The 25,352-nt window shown below is 33.0% G+C and overlaps 5 protein-coding genes across 5 annotated transcripts; 4 read left to right on the forward strand and 1 right to left on the reverse strand.

Moving 5' to 3' along the window:
- The first annotated feature begins 723 nt into the window (after positions 1-723).
- On the forward strand, positions 724-4,431 carry LOC106131902 (DNA polymerase delta catalytic subunit). Its single transcript, XM_013331176.2, has 2 exons — positions 724-809; positions 960-4,431. Exon 2 carries the CDS (start codon positions 1,029-1,031, stop codon positions 4,281-4,283), a length of 3,255 nt encoding a protein of 1,084 aa, XP_013186630.1. The 5' UTR covers positions 724-809; positions 960-1,028; the 3' UTR covers positions 4,284-4,431.
- A 3,141-nt stretch (positions 4,432-7,572) lies between these two features.
- On the reverse strand, positions 7,573-10,438 carry LOC106131810 (pleckstrin homology domain-containing family A member 3). The gene is made up of 5 exons (XM_013331022.2): positions 10,312-10,438; positions 10,098-10,214; positions 9,709-9,855; positions 8,931-9,061; positions 7,573-8,396 (listed from the first exon to the last, which is right to left on the reverse strand). Exons 1-5 carry the CDS (start codon positions 10,349-10,351, stop codon positions 8,196-8,198), a joined length of 636 nt encoding a protein of 211 aa, XP_013186476.1. The 5' UTR covers positions 10,352-10,438; the 3' UTR covers positions 7,573-8,195.
- Positions 10,439-11,014: 576 nt separating this feature from the next.
- LOC106131799 (microsomal glutathione S-transferase 1-like) lies at positions 11,015-11,820 on the forward strand. The gene has a single exon (XM_013331006.2). The coding sequence runs from the start codon at positions 11,169-11,171 to the stop codon at positions 11,628-11,630; it is 462 nt and encodes a 153-aa protein (XP_013186460.1). The 5' UTR covers positions 11,015-11,168; the 3' UTR covers positions 11,631-11,820.
- Positions 11,821-13,893: 2,073 nt separating this feature from the next.
- LOC106131816 (uncharacterized) lies at positions 13,894-16,305 on the forward strand. The gene is made up of 3 exons (XM_013331027.2): positions 13,894-14,176; positions 14,256-14,554; positions 15,271-16,305. The coding sequence occupies exons 1-3, from the start codon at positions 14,116-14,118 to the stop codon at positions 15,340-15,342; spliced, it is 432 nt and encodes a 143-aa protein (XP_013186481.2). The 5' UTR covers positions 13,894-14,115; the 3' UTR covers positions 15,343-16,305.
- Positions 16,306-17,069: 764 nt separating this feature from the next.
- Positions 17,070-23,922, forward strand: LOC106131907 (endoplasmic reticulum resident protein 44). The gene is made up of 7 exons (XM_013331182.2): positions 17,070-17,247; positions 17,375-17,450; positions 18,250-18,492; positions 18,849-19,091; positions 19,522-19,788; positions 20,123-20,321; positions 22,126-23,922. The coding sequence occupies exons 1-7, from the start codon at positions 17,185-17,187 to the stop codon at positions 22,259-22,261; spliced, it is 1,227 nt and encodes a 408-aa protein (XP_013186636.2). The 5' UTR covers positions 17,070-17,184; the 3' UTR covers positions 22,262-23,922.
- The last annotated feature ends 1,430 nt before the right edge of the window (positions 23,923-25,352 follow it).

The following is a 25,352-nucleotide window of genomic DNA, read 5'->3' on the forward strand; positions in this document are numbered from 1 at the left end:
AAGCCGGTAAACTCCGATGGTGTTCCGTTGGAAGTTGAGTTACGCTGCATCCGTGGAAACCTTAATATCGCGATTTAGCATACTTGCTGTTAGATAGTCGGTGGCGTCACGCAGATACTTAACTCGTGGCATAGAGATGTCGCAAAACAATCACTTTAGATCTTCTTTAATACGATATTACATACCTAACCTTGCTCCATCATTGTTTAAATAAAATACAATTAAATGGAGGTTGTAATATGTTTTTTGATGTACCCGTGCTAAAAATTCGCTTCTAAAATATTAAAGCATAGTTTGATATCCAGGGTAGTAAAAGAATTACAATAAAAAAAATCAGACCTTTCTAGCTTTCAATCAAAGTTATGTGAACATACCTGTCAATGTCAATTGCAGGTGACATTCAGTTCCAGTGTTGCCATTTCAACGCTGTCGGCGTTAAAACTAGCGCCTTCAGAAATCGTCGGGGCCCAAAATTTAGCGCATTTTTTCTTTTATAGTTTATGATATTTAAAAAAATTTCAGTTTTATTTGTCGGAAGAAAAGCGAATAGATGAGTAAAAGAAAGGTTTTCTTTTTTTAGTGCATTACGTATTGTGCAAATCTTGGCAAAGTGTTTCTTTTTTATATCGTCAAAATTGTCAGTTCTTAGCGCCTGTTTTTGCCAATTTGATCTATTTTTAGGACCGATAAAGCGTAGCAGTTACCTACTCTTTGAGGACCGATTGCCGCCTTCTCATCGGAGAGAGTTGGTAACACTAGTCCAGCAAAATTAAAAAGTAAACGTCATATCAAGCTGAGTACAAAAATAAGTAATATTTGTTTTTTAAATTATTGATTATAAATAAAATATTTAAAGAAGAGAACCAACAAAATTTTGTCAATATTGATTGCATATATGAACGAACCTATTTTGTTTTATAAGATATTTATTATTTACACGTTTTCGTTACGACTTTTAGGATTTTGGCGGGAAGCAACAAGTTTTGAGAAAAAAGGCTAAAACGTGAATTTCACCTGTATTCAACGAAATGGACAAAAGAAAATCAGTTAAAGGTCCGCCACCGAAGAGGTTCAAGTCACGGGATGATGAAGATGACAACGACACTCCGTATAGTTTTGAGGAACAGTTGGCTGGAATGGAATGTGAGTTTGACTCGCCAGCCGCTGACGTTTTTGGTGAGGGACCCGAAAATAAGATCACAAACATGAAATGGGCACGACCAGCTCCACCTAACTTTAATCCCCAAAGTGATAAACTGATCTTTCAGCAGTTAGATATTGACAATTATCATGGACAACCAATACAAGGTATGCCCGGATCACAACTTGGGCCAGTCCCTATAATGAGAATGTATGGGATAACAATGCAAGAAAATTCGGTATGTTGTCATGTTCATGGCTTCACACCATATTTCTATGTCACAGTGCCATTAAACTTTGCTGAATCAACATGCAATGAAATGAAACAAAATTTAAATAGAGCTGTTTTAGAGGATTTGCGATCAAATAAAGATGGATTAAAAGAAGCCATATTGGAAGTGAAACTTGTTAAGGCGCGATCCATTATGTATTATAAAGGGGACAATGATATAACATTTGCAAAAGTCTCTGTTGCACTACCAAAATTAATTGCTGCTTGCAAAAGACTTATAGAAAAACAACCCACATCTTTTCATTTGATGGATCCATCTTTTTATGAAACTAATATTGACTTTGATATAAGATTCATGGTAGATACATCTGTTGTTGGGTGTAGTTGGATAGAAATTCCTGCTGGAAAATGGTCCTTAAGAACCAAAAACTCAGCAATCAAACCTGAATCTAGATGTCAAATAGAAGTTGATGTAGCTTGGAATGCATTTATTGCACACCAACCAGAGAATGAATGGTCCAAAGTGGCACCTATACGAATTATGAGCTTTGACATTGAATGTGCTGGTCGAAAAGGTATTTTTCCTGAACCTAACCATGATCCTGTTATTCAAATAGCTTCTATGGTGATAAGACAAGGAGAAACTGAGCCTTACCTGCGTAATGTTTTTACTTTGAATACTTGTGCACCCATAGTAGGGTCGCAAGTGCTCAGTTTCCAGAAAGAGTCTGATATGCTTGGTAAATGGGCAGAGTTCTTTCGTGAATTAGATCCTGATATAATAACAGGATATAATATAAGTAATTTTGACTGGCCTTACCTCATAAATAGAGCCAAACATTTAAAAGTTGATAATTTTGATTATTTGGGTCGCATAAAAAATATCCGATCTGTTATTAAGGATTCTATACTACAATCAAAACAAATGGGTCGAAGGGAAAATAAAAGTGTAAATTTTGAAGGCAGAGTTCCTTTTGATTTGCTTCTTGTCTTGGTCAGAGATTATAAATTGAGATCATACACATTGAATGCTGTGAGCTACCACTTCCTACAAGTTCAAAAAGAAGATGTCCATCACAGTATTATCACTGATTTACAGAATGAAAATGAACAAACAAGAAGACGTCTAGCTATGTACTGTCTTAAAGATGCTTATTTACCTTTGAAATTACTAAATAAATTAATGTGTATTGTAAATTACATGGAAATGGCAAGAGTCACTGGTGTTCCCTTATTATGCTTGCTCACAAGAGGCCAGCAAATTAAAGTTGTCAGTCAGTTATTAAGAAAAGCAAAAGATGCTGGTTACTTAATGCCAGCATACCATGGACAAGGTTCGGATGACCAGTTTGAAGGAGCAACTGTTATAGAACCAAAAAGAGGTTACTATGCTGATCCTATTTCTACTCTCGATTTCGCGTCGTTGTATCCCAGCATAATGATGGCACATAATTTGTGCTACACCACTTTGGTGCCTCCAAATATGCATAAAGATTTTGAATCAGATGATGTTACTATGACTCCTTCTAAGAACATGTTTGTCAAAGCAAACATAAGAAAAGGATTGTTACCAGAGATTTTAGAATCCTTACTAGCAGCACGAAAAAAAGCAAAAGCAGATTTAAAGGAAGAAAAAGACCCATTTAAAAGATCAGTTCTCGATGGCCGACAGTTAGCACTTAAAATAAGTGCTAATTCTGTATATGGATTTACAGGGGCACAAGTAGGAAAACTACCCTGCCTTGAAATTTCAGGTAGTGTGACGGCCTATGGGCGCACTATGATTGAGTTCACTAAATCTGAAGTAGAAAAAAAATATACTAAAAGCAATGGATACAAAGAAGATGCCGTAGTTATATATGGCGACACTGACTCTGTAATGGTTAAATTTGGAGTGAAAACGCTCGAAGAGAGTATGGAACTTGGTAAGGATGCTGCAGAATTTGTATCTTCAAAATTTGTAAAACCTATTAAGTTGGAATTTGAGAAAGTTTACTATCCATACCTTCTTATTAATAAAAAAAGATATGCTGGTCTCTATTTTACTAGGCCAGATAAATATGATAAAATGGACTGCAAAGGTATTGAAACAGTAAGAAGAGACAATTGCCCATTAGTTTCTAACATGATGAGTACTTGTCTTCAAAAACTGCTTATTGACAGAGATCCAGATGGTGCTGTAAACTATGCTAAACAAATCATATCAGATTTGTTGTGCAATCGTATTGATATATCCCAGTTAGTAATTACAAAAGAACTCACAAAAAATGATTATGCTGCTAAGCAGGCCCATGTAGAATTAGCTAACAAAATGAAAAAACGTGATCCTGGAACAGCACCCAAACTGGGTGATAGAGTACCTTATGTTTTAACATGTGCTACTAAAAATACGCCAGCATATATGAAAGCCGAAGACCCAATATATGTTCTTGAAAATAGTGTTCCTATTGACTTTAATTATTACATGGAAAATCAACTCTCAAAGCCACTGTTGAGAATCTTTGAACCAATTCTGGGCGACAAGGCTGAATCACTTCTTCTGAAAGGAGAGCACACAAGAACAAAAGCGATGGTTACATCCAAGGTTGGTGCATTGGCTGCATTCACTAAAAAGAAAGAAAAATGTATTGGTTGTAAAACAGTTATGCCTGATAATACGAAAAAAGCTCTATGTAATCATTGTCTAGACAAGGAAGGCCAACTATATATAACTGAAATATTTAAATTAAGACAACTTCAAGAAAAGTTCTCTAGACTTTGGACTGAATGTCAGAGATGTCAAGAGAGTCTACATGAGGAAGTGCTGTGCACAAATAGAGATTGCACGATTTTTTACATGAGGAAAAAGATGGGAATGGAACTAGATGCGCAAGAAAAAAATGTTCTCAGATTTGGCGAACCGACATGGTGAATTTCTCAGAAAATTATGTCATGAAAATATTGTTGCATATACTTAATCATGTTTAGTTAAGCTAAGTAGTACTCTTATCTTTTAAATAATACTTGTTAAAAGCTCTGGTTTTCTTTCATATTAAATTAAACTAATTAAGGGAATAATATTACATGTTATTTTTTTATGTATTATTACCCATTAGATAAATTAATGTGTTTGGCAGTTACTAATATACTAGCTTTTACCCGCGGATTCGCGCTCAATTTGGACTAACTGCACATTCTCATTTCGAGCCACCTACATGCACGAAATTAGCGCCACCTACAAAAGGATACAGGTTTTTCACAAATCCCAGGGGAACTATAGGTTTTACCGGGGTGAAAATACCTAACCAATATCCTTCTCTAGACTTAATAATACATACGCAAAATTTCAAGAAGATTGGCTCAGTAAATAACGTTGATAGAGACAACTAACATACAAGTAAACTTACTTTCACTTTTATATTAAAGTTGATATTTAGACTTGTGTTGTGACTAGTGAAACAAATCTGCCAATAACTCTTCTATTATGTAGACCTAGAAACATTGATACCTAGGTAACCTATAACAACATGAATCCTGTGACCCCAGATAAAACATCGGAGCAATAACATAAAACATTGCTCGAGCTACCTCCATGGCTCACTCTGTACCAATCATTAGCAGAACCAAGTACGAGTAGGCAGCGTGTCTATCTATATTTTATCTACCCTCGTTTCCTTTTCGGCCGTATATTATTCCGATTTCTATGCTTTTTACCTAGACATCTCAAGTTCATAACTACCAACTTTCTAAAAATCAAAATAATAGTGACTACATACCTACTATTTTTTTTTATGCTGGGATGGACATAAAATATTTATTAAACATATACCTATATTTTCGCTTTTTCCATGTAAATCGTAAAAGGCGACTAAGGGATATGCTTATAAACTAGGCAATGGGCTAGCAAACTGCCACCACTTTAATCTCAATTCTATTATTCAGCCTAACAGCTGAACGTGGCCTATCAGTCTTTCAAGACTGCTGACTCTGCCTACCCTGCAAGGGATGTAGATGTCATTATATAAATGAATGAAAATAATCACTTAATATTTATTTATTTATCGAAATTAATGCAAAATATAGGAATTTACACCAACTAGGCATTCAAAAAATGTGCATGTTTTAGAAATAATAGTATAATTTTGACATATAAATACATTCCACAATAGGAAATAATAAATCACAGACATAAAATCACAAAGATATAAAATAAAGTCATTCTTAAGAAGCTTTTCGATTACATTTTTTAAAACATTGTTAGGTTATAAATTTGGCATGCTATAGAAACTTCAAGATTTGCAGCTTAAAAGTGTACGGTTAATCCGTCTAGTGTAAACTTCTAAAACTTAAAAAATATATATTTAACATACAAAATATATTCGTGTGCCGTGTGGTTCCCGGCACCAATACAAAAAAGAATAGGACCACTCTATCTCTTTCCCATGGATGTCGTAAAAGGCGACTAAGGGATAGGCTTACAAACTTGGGATTCTTTTTTAGGCGATGGGCTAGCAACCTGTCACTATTTGAATCTCAATTCTATCATTAAGCCAAATAGCTGAACGTGGCCATTCAGTCCTTTCAAGACTGTTGGCTCTGTCTACCCCGCAAGGGATATAGACGTGAACATATGTATGTATGTATGTATATTCGTAAATGTGCGGAAAAAGTCCCATCATAACCAAAGTTAAAATCGAAATCATGTCAATACTCGGTCGGAGGAGATCAAATCAACCAATTTCTAAGTAACCAAAAAAATATATATATTTTATGTACTTCAACTTCTGATTCTTAAGCTACCGAGCTTGGGGCCACTATAACCACAGGGGCTTGTAAAGATGTAAATTATAGCATGACATGAAGAACATAGAAAAGAACATTTTTGATTTTATAAACATTACATGTCACATGAAAACCCAATAATTTGAAAACCTAAACCCTTCAACAGTCCAATTGAGTAAAGTTTACTCAGTTGGACTGTTGACCACTTAAATACCTCTTACAAATATTTTAAACGTATTCATACTCTTAAGTATAATATTTAATATACAGGCTAATTGTTCAATACATACAGGGTGACTAAAATTACATACACTGAATTTTTAAATCAAATGCCGATTTACTAAAATACTTTAAGGCTTGTGTTTAAACGCCTACCAGAAATGCACCTATATTACTTCCAATAAATTCGAAGTGCCTGCCATAACGGATAAATGCTCACCAAATTGTGTATCACAAAATATTCTAGAAATAAAGCTATTTTGCTTTTTATTACATTCTATAAAAATAAATCCACACCTTTAAAGTCAATTTGAGTCCAAATTTTGTAAATTATCGCTAAGGAGATGTTACCAATATTTTATTTTATTACTTTCATTTTAGTTATCTATGCTGAGGGAAAAAATTACAGTCAACCGCAAATATTTTTTTCATACCCAATATAATATTGATTACACCAAACACAAGTTACATAATAAATGCATTATGCATTTAATTATATATTTTTATGCAGTTACATAATTACTTTTTGAAAAGACCACAGGCTTTCGTTTTTTTATAAAATTTTCGGCATCTTGAACGTTTGAAATTTTTTTGACGAATACCCAAGATCTTCCTTGTTTGCGTCTTCTTTTCGATTGTGTTTGAATAATTTCGTGGTCAGAATCGGATTCAGAATTAAGTAGAGGTGCTTCAACATTACTTGGTCCCGCCAAAGCTTCATCGGACATCTTAACTCAAAGGAAGCGCGAGCGCTGCGCCGCAAAAATATCCACACGACTATCCTTTACGCCTCTACAGAGTCAACTGTCCTGTCCGGTGGCAGCGGGGCGGGTTGCGGGGTAAAAAATGTAATTATGATCTGTGAGTAATACAGGGAAACAATTGTAATCTTAGCTTGACCATAATATATTTTGGATTTTGGTTACATAATTTGATTACAATAAAGCAAATTTGAACTGTACATTTTGGTATCAATGTTACTGTTTTAGTGAAACAATATTTGGTGAGCATTTATCCATTTTGGCAATCAAAAAGAATATTTGTACACAACGTACGATTATTCTGACGTGTGTATACTTATTTTGAAGCTTAATACGTTTTACTTTGGGAAACTAAATATAGATTGATTTTAATTTATATGGAGTTAATTTATTTTACTGGGTACTAAAATTTGGAAAACAAAAGCTATTTTGGTGAGCCCTTAAATTGTACCCATACTTTAAAATAGCAATTATACATATTTCTCAAATTAAGTACTATGTTTACAGTGAATAAAGTAATGACTTCTTAACACTTTCTAGATAAAAGTAGCGCCCAGCTCTTAAGTTTCCTAATATGGAACACATAATTTCTATGGTGAGTTCATAAAACAGTTTTTAGATCGATCTCCATTTTGAAGTTTCTTTTTGTAAATTAAAAATAATTACTTAGTCAAGGAAGTCAATATTTTTACCTTTGATATATTTTTTTAATTTAATTTTAACTAAAATATCAGATCATCAAGATGATATAGATTCCCTAGATATTAGGCACAGGGGAAACATTTTCATCAGCCTAAGGCCCCCCTCTCCACACTGCAACATTTCACGCGATTGTTATTGTTGAATTTATACCTCATTGTACTGACATTTTTGAAATCAAATCACTAATGATCATTACTAGTGTCGCTCCAGCTATAATATACAATCTATTGCAGTTTTCTAGGTCCAATATGGTCATCCCAATCTGTTGCAAAATCACATGGAAAAATATTGCAGTGTGAAAAGGTTCTAAGATCTACAGCAATACTGTATTGTTTATAAATTTATTATGTTTTTATAAATACATTAATACACAACACATTTCATCTATTTTCCTGTGATAAAGATCTGCTTATACTTTGACGTGGTGCTTTGGGTCCATTTATTTTAGATGCTAAATTTGGTACAGGCATTTCATACAATAAACTTGATGAAGTAGTGTTAGCTAGTTTCATAATGTCTTCTAAAGTCCTGACGAATGTATCACATGTTGCAGTAAGAAGACTTGACGCATCATCTATTTTCTGAAAAAAATAAATATATAAAATTATGTTCCTACTTTATAAAATATCAAAAAAGTTAAATCAGTGGAACACTTGCCTATCGAGCCATTAACATTTAATTTCCATGATGGTGTGCTAGGAAAAAACAGCGAATCCGCTATTTCTTCAGACACAAAATGTTACTCAGCCAAGGTCACCAAGTACACCTTACAAAATTACTTTAAAAACAATAAAAAACTACTCAGGCCCTGTCTGTTAAAAAACCCAACTTTCCCCAGGCCGATCACTGCGTTGATCAGGCCCTTCAACTTTTTTGCTTAGGTACATTACCAAATAGTTTAGGATGGCAGAAAAGCAGAAAATAAGATAAAAATATGTTGCTACTTGAACTAATGCCACAATTATGATGATACTCTTTTGATATAAACTTAATAACTGAGGAGACTGAAGACCAGACAATATGAGGAGTAATGTTGAAAAGTGTTACTTTTTTAGTTGTGTAGGGTTCAAATGGAACATTGATGACCACAAATGTATGAATGTTTATTTGATTACCTGTAACTCTGGTCCACCTTCAGCTGTAGCTGCACTTTTGATGTCATGGACTTGTTGCATCATGAGATCACAATACAATTGAAGTTCAGATTTCTTGTGACTCAAGGAATTGGTATCTTCTAACACTGCAACTGATAAACATGTTTGATTTACATTTATTTCACATGTTCATGTTAATGTATCCATCAAAATCTTTTTTATTTCTAATCTTTGAAAATTCATACTCTTCTATAAATATAATAACTTTTTTCAAAACATAATATCACCCAAGATACAACAACACAAAAAGAATAACAATAACATAAAATAAGCCATGTGGTTCCCAGCCCAAAAAGAAAAAATAGGACCACTCGAACTCATTCCCATGGATGTTGTAACAGGCGACTAAGGGATAGGCTTTTAAACTTGCAATTCTTCTTAGGCGATGGGCTAGCAACTGTCACTATTTGAATCTCAATTCTACCATTAAGACAAACATCCGAACATGGCCTATCAGTCTTTTCAAGATTGATGGTTCTGTCTAGCCCATGAGGGATAAAGACATGACTTTATTTATGTCCAACATAATATACTACAAAATAATATAAACATATCATTGTTTTATTAAATGATTATTGTATTTATATGCAAGTTTTGTTACCTAAAGCTATGGTAGTCTATGTAAACCATTATAACTGATTAAAGCTATTTATTTACCACACCCTTAAAAAACTAACTCTCTTAACCATTAAACCCTAGTGCAGATAAAAAGGTTAAATAAATTGTTATTGAATCAAACCTTTTATTTCTTTGGAATCAACACAAGCTTTCGCACTACCCAATGCTACAAGCCATTTCTGTCGATCTTGTGGAGAAGGAGCCCTGAGGTACATGTGCTGCTGTCCTGGTATCACTAAATCGAGTCTTAAGTTGTCCAAATTGTTAACTAAAAATATGTTAAATAATTATTGTTTATAATATACAGGACATACTCAATTTTGGTTAAAAAACACAAGCTAATCAATACTCTTATACATCAATGTTTTTATGCATAAATTACATTCACTTATGCGTAATAAAAATGGGTATTTAAAACTTTAAAGTAAGAAAATCACTAAGGGCTTAAAACCTTGTTTAAAAGAAATGGTTACATAAAATTATATAAATTACATTAACTATTTTACTTGCCATTTATTTGACACACAGATACTTTTACTGAACCTTTGCAGCCTTGATTTACTTCTTCCTGTGATTTATAATAAGATAGAATACCATTTTCCAATATAAACCATCTGGTTTGCCAGCCTGGAAAGCCAATAAATTATAAATAAATAGTTTAAATGACATGTAGTCACGCAAGGGCGAAGCATCAATTTGTATAGTTGTAAATTGTTATTTTTACCATTCCAAAAATTTGTCCATTTCCATAAAATTCCTTCCATATTTTATCGGATTTGTAATTTTCTCGAAAATCTTATTGAATTTGTTTTGTTGGTGTTGGATGTGAAATGTCAATTAATTGAATGTCAATGTCAGTTAAAGCCAACTGTCATGATAACGATGCGTTCACGCAATGTACATATCTGCCAACTTCTGAATAAAATTATGAAATCAAGGATAAGAAGATTTTTATTACAACCATAGGGCACAATGTTTAGACTTATCATCTCTTTTTTTATGACCTGATTATTAACCGGAGTTATAAAAAGACATAGTACGGCTTACGAAACTTAACAACCTTACGCCCAATTTGATTTGTGAATGTCCAATTAGGAAGTTTGATTTTGTGCAAATATTTTAATTAGTGTTGCACCATTTCTCTGGTATGTTTTTTGACCCCCGACCCGAACAAATGTCAAAGATGTTCAACACACATCTACGAGGCGATCGCGTGTTGTGTTCCATTAAAGCACTTGCAACGCAACTTGATATCTATTTTCCAAAATCGAGATGTTTCTATAGATAAATTAATAAAAGATAAATATTAAATCAATATTAAAAAAATATTATGCATTGAAAATGTTTATTCTTTTATATTTGTAACAAAGTACATTATAATTCGCATGACCTAAATAAATATTAGCTACTTATCAGTGAATGCAAGAAAACGGACCAAAACCTGTGGCCATCTATTATTAGCGCAGAGTTGTTTACTCAGTCACTTATATAACAGATAACTACCGCACTCGGCACCCGGTGAACATTTGATTTCGCTGTAAGTTTAATTGAAAAATAAACTAAATTACCTATAATAGAACCATGGCATCGTTTACATTTTCCTTTAATGATCCAGCTGTGCAATCATATGCCTTTTATTCTGGGGTATTGGCTCTGAAAACACTTGGCATGTCTGTGTTGACATCTAGAGTTCGTCATAGCAAGAAAGTGTTTGCTAACGAGGAAGATGCCAAGCTGGATAAAAGGGGAGTAGTCAAATTCGATGACCCTGATGTGGAAAGAGTGAGGCGCGCGCATCTAAACGACCTTGAAAATATACCAGCTTTTTGGGTATTGGGTGGATTGTACCTCACAACGGGACCATCGGCAGAAACAGCTACTAATCTCTTCAGAGCCTATGCTGCAGGCCGTGTCCTTCATACCTTGGTATATGCTGTTAAACCACTGCCGCAACCAGCCCGCGGAATCGCTTTCGGCATACCATTTCTCATAATGATATTCATGGGAATCAAAGTGGTTGTTTATTATTCAAAAGCCCTATAATACATCGAATAGGTACCTCGCACAATAAAATTATAATATTCATACAGATTTATTTTTTTATGGGATACTGGTTTTACATTAATGTAATGGTAACTCATGTATATAACACATGTTAATAAATAATACGTAATTTTTTGTACCAAATGTCATTATAATATTGTTTCAGAAAAATAAATACTTGGTAAACAAATTGACTAAAATTCATTTTTTATAAACCATACCCACCACCACCTCATCCATCTAAATAATAATTCAAACTTATAACGTCAGATTTTTACACTCATACATATCAGTCATAACATCTATATCCCCGGTGGGGTAGACAACCAACAATCTTGAATAGACTGAAAGGCTTGCTTCAACTGTATACACCTAGTGTACCTATTGAGATCCAAATAGTGATAGGTTGCTAGCCCATCACCTACAAGAGGAATCCCTTATTCATTTAAGAGGTTTTGAGCTATAGAAGGGTCAAAAGTAGCACCAAGTGTAAAAATAACTTAGCGCTGTCACGTCACACAGATAGTTTTGTTGAGTCATGAGTCCCAAAATGTCAATTAAAAAGACTACTATTGTAACTATTCAATGTGTTTTATTAAGGCATGTCACTCATATCTAAGTATTCTCTCATATCTGTAACTCTTTATCCTCAGTCTGTTATCTACGCTATATCTTTGTGGTTATCTGAACTAAAGCAAGATAGCGATAGCTCTTGTCAACGTTCGTGATTAAGGGGGAAGGTATCGAAATCTACACTAATAATAAAGAGAAAAAATTTGTATTTTGTATGTTTCTTCGTTTTTTAATGTAGACAATGTACATTCATCCACGATTTAGATTTCAGAGATCTGTATTTTTAAATTGACTATTTGTGATTTATATTTACTATTCTATTCTGTTCAAAGTTAATAAAAAATTAAAATCTAGAGTATACTTATACCCAAAATAAACTTTGACGAAGTATCTTTTGTAATGTCCCCGCTCTAAAATCGGAATACATTCGAAGGTAAAATTACGCGTTTTTCCCAGAGTGAAAAAAATCATTAACATTATTTTACCAACATGATCTTTACATATTATTTATTAACAACTTGAAAACATAAAGAACTAGAAATAATAATTAATGCTTAAATCATACATGGACCGCAGAACAACGTTATTTGAGAAATAGTTATTTTCCTTAGTTAAGTAAAGACATCCTTATTTTATTTCGATGTAAGCATTAAATATACAGCCCAGTATCTGGTAAGATTTCTTAAGGCTATACCTTTTCCAGTGACATATATCTTGGAATTTTTTAGTCTTAACTTATAATATCTGTGGAGACTTTCAATTGATTTCATTGAGTGAAAAAAATACGGTCGAATTCAATACCTCCTCTTTTTTTGAAGTCAGTTTTAAAAATATAAAAATACTAGCTGACCCGGCAAACGTTATTTTGCCATATAAATATTTTTTAAGTAATTTCTAGTGTAGACAAAAAATTGCTAACATATTGTGAGTGTTTAAGAATGTGGTATATGCGTGCGGCTTCGATCAAGGGGATAACTAATTAAATGACAATTGATTAGTTGTCGACCGGTTATGAAAAATGATTAAATTACTAAAATGGCTATTAAAAAATAGGGGTTGGTGATAAAAGGGTAAAAATTTAGGGTTGTATGTATTTTTTAATGCGATATAATAAAAAAGTAAAGTTTTTTTTTATTTCTTAACTTTTTTATATACCTATAATCGATTATGGAAATAATCGACTAAAAATGGATTATTTTAAAGTAAAAATCAATTTTAATACATGATTTTTTTACAAATTAATAATCCATTTTTTATAATCATGCAATAAATGCACTCCGACATTACGTTTGGTCTTCTGGCTTGGAGCCCGGAACGCGAACTGCCAAAGAATACTATCGTAGCTCCATAATATTACATTAACACCATATGTGCATTCATTTAATCAAACATTCACTAGATGGAGTTAGTCGATGATCTGTATTTGACCGACATTCGGTTGATATAAAATTCATTATTCGTTGTTAAAACTTCATTTAATTTTTTCAAACTTGATTGTTTTAAAACTTTAATTTGTGTTGATTATATAAGTACTTACTGTTTCTGTTGTTTATTTTAAATAAATAAATTTATTGATATAATTTATATGGCGTTTATTATGACATTAATTGAAGAAATAGGAAAAAAAATATCAATATAATAAAATCAATTATTTTCTTAAGAAAAATCGATTATTCATGCTTAAGAAATAAACCAATTAAATAAAAGTCGATTTTATATCAGTAATGTCACATCCCTAGCACTGCCTGCATATTTTGACAGCTGACGGGTGTGGCACTATACCTACGCTAACGAACTAAATTTAGATTAACAACAAACAATCAAACAATACGGATAGCTCTTGGATGTCGAAAAAAATAATATTTATATAGAATACACGTGTCTTCATGTAACTGATTAATTCTCAATAGCAATGGCTTCATATCACAGGAGTGCCTTTATGGTTGTGTCTATTTTACTTTCATTTTGGAGAGGTTAGTTCTGTGCCCGCTTGCTTGTTTGTTTGTTTAAGTGAGGTTTAATTATTACTTAACGTTATTTTTATTCTTGCAGTTCTTAGTTTAGAGTGTTATGTCTGTAATGACCAGGAAGATAACACAGAAAAGTGTGTGAAAACGATTAAAACCTGCGAGTATAACCAAGATGTATGTTTGACTGAAATCAAGTGGGGCAGTACACCTTACTGGTCTCAGGGTGCCAAGAAACAGTACTATGTATCAAAAAGATGTTCTAATAAGACAGAATGTGCGACTATCAGACACCAAAACATGCCACTATGTACTCACATTTGGTATCAAGACTGGGTGTGTTCTGATTGTTGCCAGGGTGATCGCTGTAATTATTACATTATTGTAAGTTTCTTTTAATTATATTTGCTTGTTATCTATTCAGTGTCTCCAAGGAGTTGTTTCTGAAAATGAGCCTTGTGGTCATAAAGTCTAGCTGGCAAGCAAAGTTGTATGCTTAAAGCTGTGGTCTTCTAAAGTATTTTAAACTTAACATGTTTAAAAAACTTTAGAATCAACTGCTTGCCTGATCCCAATTTTAGCACCTATAAAATACACTTATTAGCTCTTTATTTTTTATTCTTTACATATATATTGCCAACAGTCTCAAAAACACTGAAAGGCCATGTTCACCTGTATGGCTTCATAATAGAATTGAGGTTAAAATAATGAAAGGTTGCTAGACCATCACCTACAAGAAGAATCCCAAGTTTATATCTCTTTGTCACTTTTTACATAACCCATGGGAAAATATGAAGTGAGTTTCTAAAGTTCCGTAAATCACACAGCACTTATAATCATGTTACCCATCACACAACTGCTTACAGTCATTTATATGCAAATGAATATGGCTGATGAACAAAAAGCAAAAAACACAAACAGATCTGTGAAAATATGTACAAAATATGCCCATACATATATGGGGCAATTCCCAGTTCTTCTTAAGAGCTTCTGACTTCAATACCTATAAATTTAAATGGCTTAGTAATGAGTAATTGATTGCCCATTGCTTAAAACAATGACACAAAATGGTATAATAGGTTGTTTAATTTATGTTTCAGAGTGGCAGTTCATCACTGAAACCCCTACTTTTAATATTAGGTGGAACAATTCTATTTCAGTTTGTAGTATAGATAATGTCAATATGAACTATGCATGTAAATCTTATTTAATGTTGTTAGGATTTGCAATTTTTTGGGAAAAAGCAAATAGATTACTATTTGCACTTGACTTGATTATTACTGGCAACAGTACATCATTGCATGTTAGGTTTTATTTACGATGTAGCTTTAAGTAACAAGAATACTTTTTCATATGCTTACCTAAGCTTAAGATTCCGTCCATTTAGATTTAAAGACTAATTTTATACAGAGTTAATAAATATGATAAGAGAGTATCTTGAGAAATGACAAAAAAAAATTCTATTCCACTTCATACCATTATTATGCATATTGATAATGAAATTGACTGATTTTGGTATTAAGGTATGTAATAGTGTTAACAACTTTTAACCAATAAAACTTATCTTATTTTTCCTGAGATATTTGAATCTGCCAGCTCAGTTGCCCCTCCCTAGTATTTTAAGCATTTTTGTTTAGTTTAATATGTAAAATGCATTGTAGTCCTTTTGTACAAAATGTATGTCTTCTCTCACGAGATGGAAGATATTTCCATTGAACTAAGTAGCACCATTACTAAAATTTCTTTAATATAATGCTTCTGTATGTTTGTTTCTGTTTATTGCATATTTATTTAAGACATTGGTATAAATTGTAACAAATTGATTATTGTTAAATATTCCTTTTATTTGATTTGTATAATTAGGTATATTACGAAAATATAATTACATTTAGAAAATTATATACCGTGTTTATTAAGAACATATTTATTTCTTTTTTGATCTGACAAAACTTTTAAGAACTTGTTTATTTTTTCATAAAGTGTGAAACAATAAAAAAAATATAAGTATTTCTAGGTACATACCTACCTAGGTATTGTCACACAGTAATAATAACAATTCATTGTACCTATCAAAGTGATATTGATCTGTTTTGTATTTTTGTATAAGTACGGAGTAACATAAATTGGGTTAATTAAAGAAATAAATTTTTTATTTGTTTTAGTTATGAATGAATTAGCAGCATGTTTCTATTTTAATCTCAATTCAATTATTATAATATGGCTCTGACTGCCCCATAAGCGTTAAGACGTGATTATATGTTAACGTAACATAGCTATGTATGAATGAAAAGAACTACAGTCAATCAATGGAACCGTTAGAGTAAATAAAACCGCGAGCCCGAGCTGTGCTAAAAACTAAAAACTAACCACAAAAAAAAAATCGCCGATAAATAACAAGAACTGCAAATTTATAAAGAAAGAACAACTTTGGAAGTGAACATCTCTAGTCCGCCATGGTATCCCGGTTTGTTTAATTAGATATGGTACGCAGGAAAAGTTCATGTAGGTATATAGGCACTTTTATAATTATGATAGTTCTTCAGAGGTTTGAATCTGTAGAAATAGTTTTATTTTGTTACAGACATAAAGTTTACTAAAGTCTAAAGTAGACCCACAAGGCGACATAGAATAGAAACTGCCACTGTCCACATCAATCAATCAGAGAGCTGTTTGTTATTTTTATTTAATGTAATTGGTTAGAAATTTACCACTAGAGGTCGCAATGTGACGGAAATGTGAACGCTAAATAATATAATTCATCGCTCGGGTAGAATCCTACTAAAGTTTATGATCAAAATCAAAATCAAAAAAAAAAATGAGTATTATTTACCTATACCCTCTTTGCCAAAGTGACAAATCGTTGACGTTGGCGTTGGCAATTGGTAGGATAGCCGTCCGCCCTGTCCTGTCTGTCTGTGTGTGTGTAGCCAGCCGCTGCTTCGCTGTCATCGGCAGTGCTAGCAATAGCTCCATTTTCTTTCTAAAAAAGGAAACTAAATCTTTCATATTTCATTATGAATTGCTTTAAAAAACCTAATATATTAAGTCATAACTTCTTAGGATGCATTCTTATTTTGGTAAGCATTTACTTGTATAATTATATGCCTTGATCAGGGGTGTTAAATTGGTTGTTGATTTTACGGTTTCATTAGAGTAATAGCTGTGAATGCTCTGATTAATTATTCAGAAATTGTTATGTTTCAGTTGTGCCACAGTTTTTACAACCCTACCGATAGCGGAGCTGTATCGATAACAAAGAATAACTTGGATATGGTTTTAGGTAGGTATTTAAGTGATTTTTGACGCCCGGTAACCCGAGTTTCGGAATGTAATGTATTCCATTGATTCCAATTCACAGTATTGTTGACGATGCAATTTTGCTACTATTTACTATTAGTACAATATTTCTCTTTTACAAAATTTAACATTATTGTATTACATTAACTGTAAGGTTAATGTTAATAGTTATATATCTTTGGTATAGTTATTTAAAGTAGGCACTCTTAACACACATACATAAAATCACGCTCCTTTCTCAGAGGTGTGAATGGTGATGGAGAATGTGCCTATCGCACAGACTATATCATTTCACTGTTCACAATCTGCATACTTCTTAAATTAAAATTCTCTAAACGTAAATGTTTCAAATGACCAGAAGATGGATCCATGTTATCCACATGCTTTGCTATTTTTATATCTAGTTTTGGATGTAGGCATTTTCCTATATTACTTTTATGATGTTATCCTTCTGTCTCATAGGTTGTCTCTTATCCTGCTTGTATTGGCACTCAGTCTCCACTCAAGTGGTCTATACATCACATGGGATCACTAAGAGCAATGTGCCCAGCATATTTCCACTTGCTTTCTGCTGTAATCTTTCTCTTTTATAACATTTATTGCTTTGCATTATTGTTTCTCACAAATATAGCCATAGGCAAACCCTGTGCAAAAACTGTATGTTTAAGTAGGTTACTAATAATAAAGCCAACCCCAGGATTAATATCTAAGTATTAAAGCTTACAGACAAAACAGATTAATAAATCATAATAATATTACATAATATATTATCTATTTTTCAGCTTCCAATGAAGTTGTATTCATAAACTTTTATGCAGAATGGTGTAGGTTTAGCAACTTGTTAATGCCTATTTTTGATGAAGCCGCTGATGAGATTGCCAAACAGGGTTATGACCCAGGTAAAGTTGTCATGGGGAAAGTGGATTGTGATAAAGAAGCATCTATAGCCACAAGATTCCATATTACTAAGTATCCTACTTTGAAATTATTCCGAAATGGGATGCCTGCTAAAAAGGAGTATAGAGGTAAGTTGCTTACCAGATTTATTGTTGTGTAAATTTATATAAAAACTGTCTTTGCAAGGTCAAATCCCTTCAAGCTACATAGAGCCAATATTTATTAAGTTATCATACATACATACAAATTCATCTTTATCCCTTATGTAGAGACAGAGCCAAAAGTCTTATACAGACTGAAAGGCCATGTTCAGCTGTATTAATGATGGAATTGAGATTTAAATGGTTTCCAGCCCATTGTGTAAAAGTAGAATCTCAAGATTTATGAAACTACTACTTAGTAATGTTTACGTCATTTGCCAGCCTTAATTTTATATGCTTTCCTTTAAAGTTTATAGTTTGTATATGATATATTATTTCTATAGGTGCACGAAATGTGGAAGCCTTCTCAGAGTACATCAAGAAACAGCTCATTGATCCAGTGCAGGTGTTTGGAGCACTTAAGGAGCTTCATAATTTGAGCGAGGACAAAAGACACATTATTGGTTACATGGACAGGAGGGATCAACCGGAGTACGACGTCATGAGAAAAGTAGCATCCAATTTGAAAGATGATTGTCAGTTTCATGTCGGTTTTGGAGATGCATCACAGCAAATGCATCCTCCAGGTAAACTTTATATTTATCTATTATTGGTAGTTTTTTGACAGTCATTTAAGTTTTTTAGGCAAACCCCAGGCCCCGAAGCACTACAGTTGAGGGTGCAAAGGAAATACACAGAGATGAGAGATAGTTCTTTTATGTAGTATTAAGTAAAAACTGGTATGATCTGCACTTTAGCTTTGGTTGCAGTTTTTGAGAAAATTAACTTAACTTAAAATAAACTAGCTTTGGCAATAACAATTTCCAAACCAAATCTATTTTAATCTACACTCCACTATTTTCTATCCATCAACAATGCCAATTGTTTGTAACACTTTGGAGTGGTGTAACAAAACACTAATTAAATTGCCCCAAGTTGCATTTTAAATAGTATTTTTAAAATGCGCCTTGGGGCAATTTTTTTATGAAGATATTCTGATTATATTATCAATTACAGGTCAACCAATTGTCGTATTTAGAGCTGACAGAAAGACCTCAACGGAGCCCGATGAGACTTACCCGGGGTCTTTGACCAATATGGAAGAATTTAGTACATGGGCGCAGGAGAAATGCATTCCCCTTGTGCGTGAGATTACCTTTGAAAATGCCGAGGAGCTAACAGAAGAGGGCCTGCCGTTCCTCATACTCTTCCACCACCCCACTGACACGGAAAGTGTTAAGAGATACAAGGAGATTGTTGTGCGAGAATTGAGCGGTGAAAAACGTATGTTAATGAAATTTTTTTTATATTTTGCATTTTCAGCTGTCTTTTTCTTTCTATTTAAAATCTGATAATAACATTGTACTATTTCAGAATTATTCTTACACTGCTTTGTTTTTGAGCGCAGCATTTTACAACCTTTTTTTTTTTCTAAATCACATGCATATTGCCTATGATAAATGTATGAAATGATTAAGTTTTAATTTGTGAAGTCTATTAGTTTTCAATATCATAAACTTTGTGTCACAGAAAACCACATGAAGAAGGCTCAAATTTTTGTATGAATGAATCATTGTTATGAAAGGAAATTACAATATCCTTTATATGTTTTTTTCAGAGAACATTAACTTCTTGACTGCCGACGGGGTGCGTTTCGAGCATCCGCTCCACCACCTGGGGAAGTCTGCCTCGGACTTGCCACTCATTGCCATTGACTCCTTCCGGCACATGTATCTATTCCCCGACTACAAAGAAATGGAGAAGCCGGGCCGATTGTTTCAGTTCTTACAAGATTTGTACTCTGGAAAATTACACAGGTAAACAAACACTATCATTGTTATCAACATTTGAATTGCCACCACTTTCTTTTTTTCTTTGGTTCTTCATTATCATGTTCCGGTTACATCCTCACTCTCTGGAGAGAAGCCTGCGATGCGCTTTTTGACTTTTATTCTAATCCTGGATTGGGTCACTCAGATTTTTACACAAAGTAACTCCCATCTGATGAATGTGCCTATTCCTTAGGTCACCTTCTACGACATCCATAGGAAAGATGGAGTTGTCCGATTTTAAAGTGCCGGGATCCACACAGCATGGATCCTTTGGTCATCAGTCACATTTAGTTGCATGAATGTGCTAATTAGGTTAAGGTACCTTGGGTACTTTTCTCTAATGCAAATGAATTTTTCATACTATTCGTATTAGATATGAATTTCAAATAACATTGATAAAACAGGTTTGACATTCAGCCAGTTATCTCGTATCTTGATGAGATATGATTTGTCAAGATAAGGTAGTTGTATTAGATCAACAAAATATTTTTAGAAATTTTATACTAGATTCACAGATAGGAGAAAAATCAGGCAAAAACATCCGCACTTTTAAAATATATATTGTACTGTGAATAAGCAGAGACTTATATGACTGACGATTTTTTTTAAAATTGTGTTGTGGGATTATATATTATACTAGCTGTGCCCGCGACTTCGTCCGCGTGGAAAAGTTATTTTGGGCATTATTGAAGCCCTCAAGTTACAGCGTGATGTTATATAGCCTTAAGCCTTCCTCGATAAATGGTCTATTCAACACAAAAAGAATTTTTCAATTCGAACCAGTTGTTCCTAAGATTAGCGCGTTCAAACAAACAAACTCATCAGCTTTATAATATTAGTATAGATATATTGTCTATAAGCTACCATCCCGCTGAAAGTGTCCGAATTAAAAGTAATCGATCGTAAGTCGATGATAGACAGTTATTACATACCTAGTGATTATATAATCTTCGGCAGTAATATTTTATTTACGGTAAGGGAAATCCACACGATTACCTGCATATCCAAGCAACTGTGGTGTAATATTTCTCTGTTGGGCTAGGTTTATTTATTTCGGGCAGTTCGCTTATCTGTTATTATTTGACCTTCCCACTCCTGGGTTGGTTGTGTATAGACCGGGGCAGGAGACATGTCACGGGATACACCATTCGGGCTATTCACGAACTCGAAACGAAATTGACTCGCGTTCTTTCTATATCGTTGATAAACTTTAAAGATACCTATGCCTTTATATTCGTGAATAGCATCACAGGATACAAACACGCATACATTTCGTATATGAGAGCTAAATGAAGTGGTCCTATATTTAAGGGCCGGGAATCACACTACAGAATGGTATTACATTGTAAGTTTTCAGGATATAGGTAATTCGGAATTATTAACCTTTCATTACCTTGATTCCTGTAAAATGTTGCTATTGTTCTGTCTTAAACATAATAACCGTTTGATACCTTTTATGATTGACTTCTATTGTTGTGTTGTTTTTCATAATTTAATTCAAGAATTTAAATTTCACTTAAAATTTTATGAATGAATTTGTTTCTCAACACTCTGTCGAGGCCAAGGTTACATCACGAATTTTCAATTTTAACTTTATATAAACTAAATGTATATGTACTCATTCATAAATATACATTTTAAAAGGCAATGCTTTTAAATTGTTTAATAATATATATTATTTTTTAAATTAATGTCTTATTTCTTATTATGCATATATATAGGAACACCAGAATCATAATCTGTCATTAAGCTTGTAATAAATGTAAATTTCTCGTGTTTTTTTTTCCAGAGAGTTCCACTACGGTCCAGATCCAGCTCAAATTTCGAACAATGCTGATGTCAAAGTGACCACTCCTCCAGAATCTACCTTCAAGAAATTAGCTCCTTCCAAAAACAGATACACCCTGCTAAGGGACGAATTATAAGGTTATTGTGTTTAGATCATGCAATTTAGTTTATCATTATTAAGAAGCCACTCCAAATATTTACTTAAAATACATTCTAGATTATGATTTGTTTGTAACAAAATCGTCGAGGTGGAGAATGAATTTTTTAATAGCTTTTTTATTATTTTTTTCGGAAATATTGAAATTAAGTGTCATATATTTTTTTAACTACTTCTGATCTGTTTTCCTTCTCTGTGCTGTTTGGTCTTTATTAGTGTTTATAGAATACTGAAAAACTATTTTATAAAATTATTACATACTTGTATATTCAAATAAGCTTAGTTAAGTTTATACCTAGCGGTGTAGTTTCCGGCACAGAAAAAAATTCTTGTGATGTCGTTGGAGACAACTGAAGGAAAAGAAGTAGCGTATTAAAGATTTCCAAGTCGTAACTAACCCTAACCAACAACCATAAAAACATTCTTCATAATTTGAAGTAAAAAATACATATTGTCTTTGATAGACCCCGAGCCATTACTATTTATATTACTATAAAGATAATGAATAATTTTCAAACGCTTTGATGAGAAAAGATATTGGTATATTGAGATGCAGGTGTGACTGCAGTTTAGGTTTAGAACTTCGGCAAATCAGAAATAATTAGAGTTTTAATATTTATATTGTTCATTTTTCCGTTGCGGAATGAAGAACACTCGTTTCTAAACCTAAATAATTATGATTAATTATGAAACTCCTACATATTTCTCATATTAAAATAAATATATAGTACTCATATGATGTTGTGGGTAGTACGAAATTAAATAATTATTATCTCTTATTTTTCTTTGTATTATAATTTTTCAGTTATTTTTCATTTCTGAAATATTTGTGAGACCGTCCGCAGGTTATGTAGAAAAGTTAATAAAATTCTGGTGTCACTTAACGTATTCTTCCATTTACCTTTAACGCAATAATAACATTTAAGTATCTAGCAAGCTTTTATTAAGAATTTATATTTCTAAGTCAACTTGATTTAATATACTTTTACTCGATATTAAAATAACTGATAATCATGCCTAATTCAATTAAAATACGGAAGTTATGAATTATGCAAGTAAAAGTAATGTGATGAGTATATTAACGTTAACGTTTATGTACGATTACCTTCATTATTATATATTCTTTCCGTATATTTATCTGTACCTTTTACGGCTTTTTATTATTTCCCTAACTTCAGTGATGCTATCTCATCTAGGTGCCAGCAAAACAGAACAGATTTATAAAGTAAACAAAGCTAATCACGGTACTGTATTTTAAATTCATACATTTGTATGACTGAAATATTAAGATAGTATTAAAACAAAAAAGCCTATACCGTCTCTTGAATATTAACGTTTAAATTTTAAGTCAAACTATGATGTCTTACATCTGAGGCAGAGTGTCATTTGAACACAGGAGTCTTTATACTACTCAGGTATACATAGACTTCAGTGGGTTGGAATTTTGAAACATTTACATAAGTTTCAATATTGAAAAGAAATAAAGAATAAATTATTGTATCGCTGAATTTTACCTAATTAGAATTTGAGATAACATTCCGCGTTGTAAGTTATCGAACCTAACTTAATATGTATGATATGAAATGATTGTACAAAATGTATGTTCTGTGACGTGTGTTGTAATAAATTTTTCGATCCTTATACATTGTTTTGAATACTCTGTTCCCCACATTTTTTTCAGAGTAGGTAGTCTTTATTTCATTCAGTACTTACTCTTTTTTATTTATTTAAATACTTAGTTTATGTATAGCAATTGCCATTTGTGAATTAAGGGTAGTATAAATGTAATGATGAATCCAAGCAAATATCTAAAGCTATATTATGACGAAACATATCGTTCAATGTAATAACCTCAGCACTTACCTACATAACAACATATAATCACGTCTATATGCCCCTGTGGGGCAGACAACCAACAGTCATCAAAAGACTGAAGGTCCACGCTCAGCCGCTCGGCTAAATGATAGAATTGAGATTCAAACAGTAACAATGCCAAGCCAATGCCAAGTATATAAGCCTATCCCTGATCACTTATGTAAATCTCACGAATTATTATTGCTTGAAAAAAGGTGCATCCAATGACCTGTTTTATAGTAATTATTACAGCTCTTATGTAACATTAAGCTAGAGTCCTAATTATCCATCCGTATCCATTTCACCATTTATCAAATGTGCAAAAGCTGACCGCTTTAAAAAAAATCACAAACCCCGATGTGAAACATGGACCGGCGTCAAAAGTGTCATTAGTCTTCTCCATATCTGAATAGTATAAGCGATAAATTTACTTTTGGTAACAATCGCTTGGACGGCTGATTGGGCTTGGTATGTCAATAACAATCTGTTCTTTTCATTTACATATATTAGATACTTAGTACAATTTTTCTTTCCAAAATTAACGCTTACCGTTCGCGGTTTGGCCCGCCTAAAAAGTACCTAGGGCATTTTTCAAGTGCTATTTTTCATCAAAATCTACTCAGTACAGTACTTTGAAGAATAAAAACAAACTACAAAAGTTTGTTTGTTTGTTTGCAACAAACTTTTGTAATACTTGCATAAATTTTTTGTACTATTGGTTGAGTTTGGGCCCATCCCAACTATTTGGAGTTGTCTATTCCTGTATCGACCTAAGGGTTCAGATTTTATAATACATTTTACTCGTAAGCCTAGTTAATATACGGTCAGCCTATCACCATCAACACCAGAGAGCAGAGAGACGTAAATTTGAATCAGTCTTCTTACTGTTACCAAAAATGCATCTATCTCTCCTCAAAATAGTACGGCCGGCTTGTTGTGTAAAACAAACTGCATCAGAAATCAGTTTTTACAAGGTTTTTAGTGATGTAGGGCAATTTCGGCTGTCACTGCGAAAGAGCGCCATGTTTGATGGTCGCCGCGCGCCGCGGGGAGCTTCGCAGTCCGCAGAATTCCTTTACCTACATTCTTTTTTATGCCAGGCTAGAGGGTGACGAGATTTAACAACGGTTATGAGTTTTTTTGTGTCCAATTATATTTTGTAGCAATGATGTATCGAATTACTGTCATTTTACAAGTGTTTATTGCGATTTCAGAGT

The sequence above is a fragment of the Amyelois transitella genome, chromosome 5, assembly GCF_032362555.1.
Source record: "Amyelois transitella isolate CPQ chromosome 5, ilAmyTran1.1, whole genome shotgun sequence".
Lineage (NCBI taxonomy): Eukaryota > Metazoa > Arthropoda > Insecta > Lepidoptera > Pyralidae > Amyelois > Amyelois transitella.